Source organism: Phodopus roborovskii, unplaced genomic scaffold (genome assembly GCF_943737965.1).
Source record: "Phodopus roborovskii unplaced genomic scaffold, PHOROB, whole genome shotgun sequence".
In the NCBI taxonomy this organism is placed as follows: Eukaryota; Metazoa; Chordata; class Mammalia; order Rodentia; family Cricetidae; genus Phodopus; species Phodopus roborovskii.
The window spans coordinates 29076264-29089467 of record NW_026126540.1 but is presented as its reverse complement, the minus strand read 5'-3'; the positions used below and the strand labels follow the sequence as shown (position 1 = coordinate 29089467).

Here is a 13204-nt window from a genome sequence, read left to right as displayed (position 1 = left end):
TGAGATAGACAGGTGTGTGTGTGTGTGTGTGTGTGTGTGTGTGTGTGTGTGTGTGTGTTTCTGTTTGTGTGTAAGAGAGAGGCAGAGACAGAGGCAGAGACAGAGACAGGAGAGAGAGAAAGAGAATGACTGACAGACAGGTACAAGCACACAGACAGACAGACAGGCAGGCAGAGAGACGTTTGTTGCAGACAGGCAGTCATGCTGACTGTAAATCACGCTTGTAGCTCTTTGTAGCTGTTGGTGAGCACTCCAGAGTCCGCCTCTGGGACTTGGTTGTGAGGTGAGCACTTTCATGGATAGACAGTATGAAGTGAAGGGTGTAACTGCAGCCCGTGCTGGGGAGAAGTGGATGCCTCCGAGTCAGTGCAAGTCAGTTCATGCATAGCATGTTGGGGCGCTCTCAATAATGTGCTGTGTGTTCTGAGGGGCTTTGCCAGTTCAGCATCCTCACCTACAGAGATTATAATGAGGGGTCTTGAGATGAGGAAAATGATGACCCCACTGTGTTTATTTTACAACAGTCCTGTTCTCCACATCTGTGACTTCTACCCTATTTGCATTTGAATGTGCCTTTTTGTGATTCCTGTGCCAAATTGTGGGGTAGGAGTATTTGGCAACATTTGAAACATAAAAGATATACTTGCTTCTCTCTTGGTAAGTGAAAAGGGGGTCTCAGATGAGGTTCACAAATGGCCTTTCCACTTTAAGTCTGTTTCCATCATGTTTTGTGCCTTTTAGCTCATTCTCTTGGACTGTAGGGGACAAGACCCAGTGTTATCATCTAGGGACCTGGGGAAGATAACTCTAGAGAAATTTGATTAGAAACACTTTTCAGGATGAGACTTGAATAAGTCATTCCCAGCACTTGCCTTTCAGACTTAATTTGTCACATAGCATCTGTTAGACCAGTACTCCCACACACAAGTATGGGCTGTCCTTCATGGATAAATTGTTATCCCAAGAAACAAATTTATTTTGAATCTCAGTTGCATCTTCTGAGTACAGCAGGTAGCTCACTCTGCCTTTCTCTTACTTTCTCAGGGTTCATATCACCGGACTTAAGGCAGGCACAAAGGAAACATTCATGCACAAATATAAATAGGGTAAACATGGGCAGGAGAAAGGTCTGGGATGGTTGGAGAGATGGCTTAGTGGTTAAGAGCACTTGCTGGTCTTATAAAGGATCCAAGTTCAGATTTCATTACCTATATTGGGTGGCTCACAACCACTTGTAATTCTAGATCCAGGGGATCTGATGCCCTCTTCTGGCCTCCATGGGCACCTACACTCATGTGCACAAACCCATACCCAGATACACAGGTATGCACATAATTGAAAATGAAATAAACCTATGTTTATGTTAGATATTTTTTGAAAGTATGGAGTCATACCAATTCAGTTTTCAAGTACATGTTCTAGTGTGATGTTGTACAAAGCATCTCATTTCCCAGGCTTCTTCCTCACCTGTAGAACCAGAGTAAGGGTGTCTATTTTACAGGATGTGATTTGAATAGTGCCTGGAAAGTATAAGACATTCACTCCATAAACTGGGAGTCAGCATTGGTGATGGGTGTGATGGTTCTGGATAGCAATTATCATGGTCATTTCAGTGAAAGAAAATGTATTACTTGGAAAGCTATGCATAGACAGCTAAAATAACTACTACCTGTAGATGTCTGTATTGCCAAGTTGACACTGTTTGTGAAATCCTGTCATTTATAAATTGTCAGGGCCAGGACCTCACATATGTTATAAAACAAACCCAGGTCACAGATTAGTTTTTAACTTCTAGCCATTTTGTATTTGACAGATTGAATGTAGATATAAACAAAAATATGAAAAATGGACCTTTAGGAAATTCCTTCCACTTGATCCAGACAGAATCTAGCAAGTCATATCAAAGGAGTCTCTGGTTTTTAGATCTATTTATTTTATTTTATTTTATGTTTATGTTTATTTTATTTCATGTTTTGCCTACATGAATGGTGCTCATGGGAGTCAGATAGAGGCTTCACACCCCTTGGAAATAGTTATAGATAGTTGTGAGCCACCATGTGGGTTCTGGGAACTGAACCTGGGTCCTCTGGAAGAGCAACAACTGCTCTTGACTGCTGAGCCATCTCTCTTGCCCTGCAAAGGACAGGGAAAGTAGAACAGAATGCATATTAGGTTTGATGCCTAAAAACTATGGAGATCTCAATAAGTAGCAAATGTCAGCAAATTTCCTGTCACACCACAAGCCCATGTCTAAGAATTCACTCTGAGCAGCCTAACCTTGAGCTGCTAGTTCATCTTTAATGTAGGTCATTTAAAACACTAGTTAGGAAGAACAGTGAAAGTTAAAACACATTTTCCAAGCCAGGTATGGTGGCGCACACCTTTAATCCCAGCACTCAGGAGGGAGAGGCAAGAGAATATCTGTGAGTTTGAGGCCAGCCTGGTCTACATAGTGATTTCCAGGATGGCCAGGACATACAAAGAAAGATCCAGTCTCAAAGTAAACCAACCTACCCTCCAAATAAATAAATAAATAAATAAATAAATAAATAAATAACCAACCCAACCACCACCACCAACCCCCCCCATTTCTCCACCCCCTTTTTTTGGTAAAAATCTTTTAATAAAATAGGAAAGAACACTTCCTTGATGTGGTTATTTGAATAAGAATGATCCCCATAGCCAAGCAGTGTTTGAGAGCACGCCTTTAATCCCAGCACTTGGGAGGCAGAGGCAGGTAGATCTCTGTGAGCTCAAGGCCAGCCTGGTCTAAAGAGCTAGTTCCAGGACAGCTAGGACTGATGCACAGAGAAACCCTGTCTTGAAAAAACAAAAAATGAAAAAAAATGGCTCCTACAGGCTCATAGATTTATGGAACCTCGTTAGAGTACATATGGCTTTGTTGGAAGAAGCATGTCACTGGTGGGTTGGCTTTGAGGTTTTCAAATGCTCTAGCTAGGTCCAGTGCATCTCTCTTCCTGAAGCCTGTGGATCTAGATGTATAACTCTCAGCTACCTCTCCAGCATCATGTTTGCCTGCATGCCACCATGTTTCCTGCCATGGCAATAATGCACTAAACCTCTGAACTTATGTAAGCCAGCCCCAGTTAGATGTTTTCCTTTATAAGAATTGTGCTGTGATTATGGTGTCTCTTAGCAGCAATAAAACAGTGACTAAGACACTTGTGTGTGTATTTTTCTTAACTCCCCCACCCCCAGCCTCCAACCTTTATAGCTTGTACAAATATGCAGAACCTTTCTTACTGACAGTGTTACTAAATGATTTTTCAAAGTTTACATTGGGGTTGCCACTATATAAAAAAACAAAAACAAAAACAAAACAACCCTGAGATGAATCAACTCCAAAGCAAGAATGGTTTAGTATGACTTACAGTTTCAGGAACCCTTCATGCCTTTGGCTGTGTCCTTTCTCTGCCCAGCTATAAAAGTTTCCAATCTTTCTGAGTTGTTTTGTGGTCCCCGGTTCACATTGTAAACCTTGGTAAAAAAGCAGCCAGCAATAGCTACACCACAGCATGAATGCTTCACTGCCTTGAAATTTACCCACCAAGTAAATGAATCTTTGAAATTCAGCCCCCCACGGAGTCTCGGAGCCATGATGAAGTGCAGGCACGTTATTTGACAGGACACAATATGACGGCCTCTGGTCCTCAGCAGCTTTCATCTCTGCTTGGAACCTCACCAGCACAGCCCTCAGTGATGGCTTTCCTGTCATCATTCTGTCTGTGCTCTCCTGAGAATTGCTCCAAGGCTTCTGAGCTGCACTGTCAGTGCCACATCAATGACCCCACTCCCCGAATCAGTGTTTCTGCTTTAGTCGCATTGCATTGTTGTGACAGCATATCTGAGCTATACAGCGTTTTGAAAGGGGAGGGTTATTTTGTCTCCAGCTTCAGTAACTTCAGTCTGTGGTTATTTGGGGCTTAAGGCCTGTGGTGACAGCAAGAATATGTGGTAGAGAAAGGTCACTCACTGTATGGTGTTTACTAAGCAAAGAGAGAAAGGAGGCGAGGTCTTATTGTCCCCATCAACGGCACACACGTGGTACCCACTCCCTCCCACCAGGGCCCTCTTCCCCAGAGGTTCTACCACCTCCCAATGGTGCCACTTGATGGTGACCAAGACTAATTAACACATTGACCTTTCTCAGGCCTTTGAGATCCAAACCATAGCAATGCTCAGAGAGGTCAGGGAAAGATGTCCTGTGTGAGGACAGGTACCAAGAGCTGTTAATGTTCCCCTCTGAGGAAAGGTAGCACACGGATGGGGAATGGACCCTAGAGAGCCATTGATGACTAGGCTGGGGAACATCACCACTGAGCCTACCATTCACCTCCCTGCCTTCAGGCCTTTGTCACGTTGCTTTGCATACTTACAGCTGTCCCTTCTCGTGTTGCCTTCTGTACTCTCAGCTGTCCTTTAGGACGCGAATCCAAGGAATGCTCTCTGCTTTCTATAGGGTTCCTAGACCTCCGTCTCTGTGAAGACTATATTACTGCCTGGTTTACATTCTGAAATCCCTTTAAATACATTATCATTATTCCCACAATTACCTCTTTGAACCACAAGCCTTCCTCTCGATCTATTATTGCATGACAAGATCCATAATTTCTTTTTTTCATTTCCAGTGCCCCGCATGAGAAGAACTTCTCCATAAATGTTTATAAAGTTAGAAACTCTAAAAACAGGGCTTGGGAGGTGGCTCCATTGCAAAGTGCTTGGTGTGCCACCAGGAAGACCTTAGGTTGATCTCCAATGCTCATGTAAAAGCCAAGTGTGGAGGCATAGCACACACCTGTCATTCCAGCTGGACAGGCAGAGACAGGAAGATTCCTGGGACTTCCTAGCCAGGCAGTATAGCTAAACAAACCAGCAAGCTCCAGTTTCAGTGAGAGACCCTTCTCCCTACCCCCTCCTTCAAAAAAGATGGAAATAGAGGAAAACATCTGATGTTAAACTCTGCCCTCCATATGCACGCACACACACGTGCACAAGCTATTCATACCTGAACACACACGCGCGCGCGCACACACACACACACAGAGTTCCTGCAAAAAATAAATAAATAAACAAGTAAACAGAAAGAGCAATCAAGTCCCAGTTTCTGCTGTACATTCTGCTCAAACATATTATTCTTCTGCTTCTGAAATTGTTTATAGGAACAAACTGGAAAGACAGAAAACCTAACCTTCCTTGGTCCTTCAGCTTGGAGACTTAAAGCAAGGTGGTGGTAAATGAGGGGGTGGGGCCCAGGACAGTACTTAGAACTGCCTCCAAGGCTATGGCCTGGGGAAGGATCTGGAGAATAACCACATTTGGGAGAGTTTTCCACTCGTATGAGAAGAAAACACAACTCTGGGTTAATCATTCTAATAGGTAAGACTAGAGAAAAGAAAATAGTAGAGTCTAGACTGACGTCAACTTCTTCAAAATGGTTTGGACCCAATCTTGGTCCTAAGATATAATTATCTCATATATCAAGACACTAATTATTGAAGCTGATGGGTAACTAATTCCTGACTCTCACTAAAAATTCAGTTGATGGAATCAGAAGACGATGGTACCAAGAGTACAGTTTGCAAAATGGGGTCTAACTGCCTTGTAGGAAATACTGCACAGCAGGTTCCACCATGGGGTTGCTCTTTGCTATGGAGGAAGGAGTGTAGGCTTTGCTCCTCAGCATCATGAGAAACTAGACTAGTGGACCAGTATCATGAGAAAGTAGACTAGTGGCCAACACAGTGTTGGGTCTTTAAAGGAGCTGTGTTCAAGCAAAGCATACTTGAGAGTCCTGGATATCCCTTAAAGTAAATGAAGCTACCATTCCCAGAAATGGCTGGAAAGAGCCATCAGTCAGTCAGATAGCATTAGAGTGACAGGGGGTGGCAGATGGTTTGCAGAGAGTGGCAATTACATTCTGGTAATTCCCAACCTAATCACCTTGGAAAACTACAGGGAGAGCCAGTGATATAAGATATGAAGTATCGATGTGTTGCTTGAATTTAATATCACATTAGTCACTTATCCAATGACCAAGAAAGTATGGGTGAGATGGCATACAGAAATCAAGCGTGTGGACAGCTTGTGAGTAGGCTGTGCTTGGAGAATCTTAGTTCTTTCAATTAAACAGAACATTATCTTGTCAGGAGTACTAGCATACATGATTTTCACGGAATCATTTTGTTACTAACAGAATAATAATGTTAGGGAGAAAGAGAAAGGTGAGGGCTACTCCTCATTTATACAGGAGATTTCTTTTTGAAATTTATTGTCAAAAGGTCAAGCATCGTGGGGAAATGATTATATACAGATATCTTTGTGGGAGAGTTTTCAGTGCCCTGGTGAACAGCATGCTAGCTGAACTGGACTCACTGGTGGGCTTGTGTTTTGTTTTTCAATCTACGCACAGTTCAATGTGAGAAACTAGGACAAGGGATACACATATTTTTTCAGTCTTGGCTAAAACAGAAGAACATACCTGTGTGTGTATCTTGTTGTTGTTGTTGTTGTTGTTGTGTGTGTGTGTGTGTATGTGTGTATGTGTGTACAGACTCGGAGTCTTTGTCTACTGTCCCTCAATTCTCTTTGCACTTAGGTTTATCAGATGTCACAAATGGCAACCCTCTAGACATATACTCAGTGTTTCTGTCCCATGGCTTCCGTCTTTCCCTTGGGAAGCATTAAATTCCTTTCCAACCTTTTTCCAGCACTGGAGAGTGCTTACTGTCTGGCTTTAAGAAAGAGAACTTGAGCTGTTAATAGAGCTAAAGTGATTTTTAAAAACTCTCCTGAGAGATTATAAGTATGCCTTTTAACTCAGCCCTATCTAAACTGACCTTTCTATCCTTCCAGTTATCGATCCACACAGGCAGGCAGCAAACCGAGTGTGCACGTGTGGGCAGGGCAAGGCAAGGCAGCTGGGAGGGCCTCGCTGCTTTGGTACAGCCTGCCCCTGCTCTATAATCTGGAATCTGCCGAGCAAGGAGGATTGAAAGATGTCTGGAAAGAACCTTAGATGCCTGAAAAGCATTGAGATGAGTTGTGTTGTTAAATTTTGTCTTAGTTGGTGTTCTTTCGCTGTGACAAAATGCTAGACAGAAACACTCAGTGTCCTATCACTGTGACAAAATGCTACACAGAAGCGACTCATTTGGGTTAATTGATCCGAGGTTTCCTCCATGGCCACAGGCTCCACTGTGGGCCTCTGGCGAAGTAGAACATCATAGAATGAGGATGTGAGGGAGGAAAACTGCCTCCCTCTTGGTGGCCAGGAAGCAGGGAAGAGTGAAGAAGGGATGGGAGACAGGATACATGAGGAGTGACCTACTTCCTTAACCCAAGTAGCACCTCCCAGGTCTCTGTTACCTTCTGGTACCACCACCTACTGGAGCCTTGGGGGAGGGGCATTCCAGATCTAAACTCGATAACGGAATCTGTAGCTAATATAAGGAAACAGGAACTTATGTTCTGCTTGTGTGAATATTTGAGGAAATAAAAGCTCAGAGAGGCAAACATGATACACAAGCAAGTTACCAGTTTTCTACACAAATGAATGGTGTGTTGAAGCTGAGCGATTGATTTTTCATGTGTCTTAAAGCAGAAGCAAAACTCTGCATGTTGTCTGTAGCAGGGCAGCAGCCTCAGGAACCTGTGAGGGACCAGGTAGGAAGGGGCAGGGCTGTGGCAAGCTGGAAAAGACTTGTCTGTTCTATTTAAGGGGGAGGGGTGCCATGACAACTACGACCATGTACCCCTGTGTGAAAAGGCAGACCTCCTATTTTTCAAGGGAGTGTAGATGTGGGTCACCCGGGTGTGGATGAAATAAAACAGTGTTGGGCGGGTAAATTTGGCCTGAGGGGACTGTGCTTCTGAAGGCAGATGGGCAGCCACCTTCCTGGACTGAGCACACATGCGCAGAGAGCAGCACAGAGAACTATAAATTTCCCTTTACACACATTTCAAGCCATTATTTTGCTGAATAGTTTTGACATCTTCTCCCAGCTTCACTCAGGCATGAGAGAATCTGTAAGTGGTACTTGCATCCTCTCTTCCATGGTGCGGCTCACTCACAGGGAAGCTTTTTAATAAGGATGAAAGAAAGGCAGAGGACCCGGGAGATGGAAGCTGGTGATCTACTTTTGGTTAATAAAGAATTGCCCTCTATATGCATTCCAAATGTGTGTCATGTCTGGTACTTTCATGTTCGTCTGCTTAACAGAGTGAAGATTTATATGACTCCATCCCTGAGGCAAACATCAGGTCCAAATAGAGGCCAGCTTCCCCTCTGCCTCCCTGTGACTATTGTCTGGCTTTTAAAGGAGAAGACTTGGAAAGCATTGTCTGAGGAGCTCTTTTTGGTCACCACTGTCTGGGAGTGATAACCAAAGCTTAAAAGATAAATAAGATCAGCAACAACGCAGCTCTCGGCAGAGTAACTGCAACCACCTTTGTCCCCGCCTTACTTGCATGCCCACCAGCCTGTCAAAACAGTAGCCAGCAGCCATTTTAAACCACAGGCCACTGTGGTCATCTTCCTGATTCATAAAACCCCGTAGCTACATTCCTTTGCGTGTCTTGAAAGGCTCTATCCAGCCCGTGCCCCCTGCACAGCCCTCGCACCTCCCTCCCCTCACTCTGACCAGCACACCAATCTGCTTGCGGTTCTGTACTCTAGTTGCTCCCTGAGAGACCTTTGCATTTGATGCTATCAGCTTAGTCATTTCTCACATCCCCCCATTGCTACTCATTGCTCTACGGAGCAGTCTTGTCCACTAAAAACTGCAGTCTCTGCTTTTGCTCACCTCCGTCCCTTCCCTATATCCACTTTCCTTGTCCCCTCACTGTCAGGCCCAAAGGAAACTCCACTTTCCAGTTCCCCTCTACCAAAGGAGCCATGTTCTTATTACTGTCAGGAGGGATAAATGGCTTTCTGTGGTGCCTATTAGCATACCAGTGCAAATGCTGGCCTCCAGGCTCTCTCAGCATCATAATACTGCCCCCACCCACCCCGCCTACCCTAACTTCTCCAGCTCATGAGCTCCCCCAATTTCTCATTCACTTACAACCCTGCGATTTTAGCTCGTGCTCCCTCGTGGTCCCCTCTCTCTTGGTCCTCTTCTCTCTCTGTCTTCCTCTCTTCCCTCCTCCCCAGTCCACTGGCCATGTTTAGCTTATCATTTTTTTTTTCCTTTCTGTTCTAGACTCTTCCAGATGCCTCTGGCCCTACTCTCCCTCATCTCTACAATAAAAACCTCTCTCTCAACCATCCCTCAGGGTGGCCACGTCCTCAGTTTACACACTCACCCTTTTATAGAACTTGTACTATAAACATACTCTCTTATACATTTTAATTGTTTCCTCTCACTGTAAGTTCAATGGCTACAGAGATATTTTTGCATGTTTTACTCACTGCTACATTGGAGAAGCTCCAAAGAGTACCTAGATTCTGTTCATGCTAGATAGGAGTTCTGTTCCCAGGCTGCATCCCTGACCCTTTGGATAATGTTTATTATTACCGTTATTATTATTATTACTGGTACAACTTTTGACTAAAACGATGAGGATGTGGTTCATTGACCTCGCATGAGTGAGGCCTACGTTCCCTTCAGAGGGATGGAGGAGGAAACTAACACACAGAAATGACATTTACTCAGCAGGCAGGAGACCCAGGGCATAATCTCCAGTGCTGCCTTAAGTAGCGCAAATCAAAAACTCAAACAAAACACAGCAGCCAACAACATGTGGGTGTTGGGCAAGTACTTATTGACTTATCTCTGTGACCTTTGCCCTCTCTGTATAAAGGATTGTACTGCTTGTCTCTACTTTGCAGACGCAGCCCTGGACCCTGGATCATGCCATTACTAACACTTCCTTGAAGGGACTTCACTTTTCAAAGATTTTTGTGTTGATTTTTTTATTAATGTAAGGTAGGATCCTACACAGCCCAGGCTTGCCTCAAACTTAATATGCAGTTACAGATAGCCCTGCACTTCTGACCCTCCTGCTGCTATCTTCTAAGTACTGTGATTAGAGGCAGGAGCCACCACACTTTGCTCATGGGTGCAGGGAGCCAATCCAGGGTTTCATAGATGGTAGCCAAGCACTTTACCAACTCAGCTCTATTCCTAGCCCCTACTGTGTCGTTTCTGCTCTCTAAACATTAAAGTTTTTGGTTTCCTTCTCTGCTACTTTTTCCTGGCAAAGCCCTCATGTCTTCTTACTTGAGATATAGATGGCATGCTGTATCACCTTGGTTAGTTTTTGTCGTTAGCTTTACACAACTAAGAGTCACCTCAGGAAAGGGAGACTCAGATCAGATTGGCCAGTGGCCATGGCTGTGGGGAACTGTCCTGACTGTTGATCCATGTGGAAGGGTTCAGTCCACTGTGGGTGGTTCCACTCCTAGGCAGGTGGTTTTGAGTTATAAATGAAGGCTGGCTGAACACAAGCCAGAGCAAAAGGAGCCAGCCAGCCAGAAAGCAGCCTTCCTCTGTGATTTCTGCTCCAAGTCCCTGGCTTGAGTTCCCGAATTCCCTTGGGGATGGACTGTTACCGAGAGTGTAAGCTGAAATGGACCTCTACCTTCCCAAATTGTTTTTGGTCATGTTGTCTATCACAGCAGTGGAAGAGCAAATGAGAACATTGATCTCTTTTCTCTCACTCCACATAGCCTCATTCAGCACCCAGAATGTGCTATCTAAAACCTAAGCGTTCTATCCTTTGTTATTATTATTATCTAAGAAGGTTCAGCTTGGTCTAGTTGCAGATTGCCTCTGTATATTCCTGTAACACATCAGGGACTTTCTTGACTTCTGACCCTTGCTGTTGCCTCCTGATAGAACGTTCTTTTATTCCCATTCTTCATCTGGTTGCTGTCCTCCTTAACTGGCTCTAAAGTTTCCTTTCACCAAGCCCTTACAGTAGGTAAGTTTTCTATGCCTTTGACAGTGTTGACCACAATAGCAGTTAATACACGCAAGAGTTTAGTGGGTGCTGTGAAGAAATGGATGAGAACAGCGCACAGATGTACCTTAGGAACAGGAGCCTTATGACATGGAACTCATTAATGAATGTATGTTTTTTCCACAGACGCTATTTTGGAGAAGATGACGGAGAGATGGTACCCAGAACAAGCAGTGCAGCAGGTAAGGATGCCATGGGCCCTGCCCTTTTACCTCACTGCTTCCTTCCATTCCCCCAAATCAGTTCCTTTGATTTGGGCCCTTCTGGTTCCATACAGGAGTCTCCTCAAATTTGCACACACCAGTGTACTATGTAATTTCCTAGTTGGGATTCCCCAGTGGGGAATTTTATACTGTATGTAATTATTTGTGCTAAGAGGCAGCATAATACCGTCAATCACAACACAAATACTTTTGTGAATTCTTCATACTTTTTAATAAGGCTAGGATTGCAAGATTGAAGTCACTTGCAAATGAGTAAAATGAAGTCTGCCATCAAAATGAAACCTCTATCCTGATGCCCCATTAAAATGGGTATAGTAATGATGTCACTCTCAGAAGTAAGGTTAAATGATCAAAATTCTTGTCCAGAAATAAGCACTTCCTAAATCTTATTTAATATCCTTATTAATGTCATCATAATTATAGCACACACTACTGCACATTTGCCAAAAGGGACAGGGACGTTTTAATTGTAAAATCAAATTATAGCCTGTCTCTCCCTCCCCCCACCTTCCAGACAGGATTTCTTTATGAGCCCTGGCTGTCCTGGAACTGGCCCTGTAGGACAGACTAGATTAGCCTTGAACTCAGAGATTTGCCTGCATCTGTCTCCCTAGTGCTGGGATTAAAGAGTGTGCCACCACATCGGCTCTTTTTTTAAATTAAAAGAAATATAGGAAGTATTATGCTAGCATTTTATGCATACCTTGCCTTTGCTTTATCTTCTCCCTTATCGTCCTGCCTCTCCTGCCTGTCCCCCCTCCTCCTCCCATCCCATTCCTCAGAGGCTCCAATTCCACTTTCATGCCACACACATACCACGACTAGCCATTTACCCACCTCTCAAGTCTCTTTTCTAGGTTTAGAACCTGTACTCACACTCATAAACACATCTAAATGTTACAAAATAGGGTCTGCTATAAGAGAAAGTATACATACTATGTGTATGTTTGGAGTCTGGTTAAGACAGATTTCTTTTGGAAAACATTTTTCTCAAAGACTTGCCCCAACCTGACAATTTCATTCACTTGCTAAGCATTTTGCCCACCCCCTTTTTCATGTATGGTTTGTGTGCTCCATGTAGAAGAAATAAGGTCTTAACTTGAATAAATTAAAGACCTCAGCATCCCCTAAGCTTGATATCCAAGTGGCTGAGGAGATTGCTCAGTCAGTAAAGCACTTGCTGGTGTACACTTGGAATCCCAGTGCAGGAGAGGCAGGGACAGCAAGATCCTGGTCCAGTTGGAAGTTCCAGACTATTGAGAGACCATGTCTCAAAAGATAAGATGTATGATGCTTAAAAACACCACCCAAGGTTGACATCTGGCTTACACACACACACACACACACACACACACACACACACACACACACACACAGATATTCAACTGTGTATATTCAATTCAGAAGTTCCCAGGGTACCATACTTAACATTTTGGGTGTCTAGGCTCTGCATTTTAAGCCAAACATCTTGAACTGGGACAAATATTGAAAGGGAACATTCAAAATGCCCATTACGACAAGCATTTGATGGAATGCTTCAGTTGGTTATTTTCTGCCTTCAGTGTGAGATTTCTATGCAAGCATCTTTGTCCACAGAGACAGTGAAACTTAGAAAATTGAAGAAATCTGCTTAACATTTCATAATTTGCAAGCAGTCTGGATCTGACTCCAGCTGTAAAGGCTTAGCTCACCTTGTCAACCGTAACCCATCAATCTCATTGCAGTATGGATTCGCTCTGTTACCATTTGTGCCTCCACTCAGTAGCCCATGTAACTTCATCTAAATGAGAATGCAATTATTCTTTCCACAATTCTGATTTTTAAAACCATATTTACATGCCGGGTGATGGTGGTGCACACTTTTAACCCTTTCTCATCAACTTCTTTCTGATACTCTCTTTTTTTTTTTTTTTTTCCTTTTTCTTTTTTGGCCTCTCCCCAGCCTCCCCGGCCTCTTCTTTCTTACAGGAGACTTTTCTTTGTCCCAGAATACTACA

At 43.7% G+C, this 13204-nt stretch overlaps 1 protein-coding gene across 1 annotated transcript in view; it reads left to right on the top strand.

Annotated features, from left to right (window-relative positions):
• The window catches only part of LOC127233008 (myomegalin), a 185086-nt gene that overhangs the window by 27685 nt on the left and 144197 nt on the right, over positions 1 to 13204 (top strand). The window contains exon 2 of the mRNA XM_051199341.1: positions 11110 to 11165. Within this exon, the coding sequence (XP_051055298.1) occupies positions 11110 to 11165 (56 nt within the window). The remainder of the gene's footprint in view (positions 1 to 11109; positions 11166 to 13204) is intronic.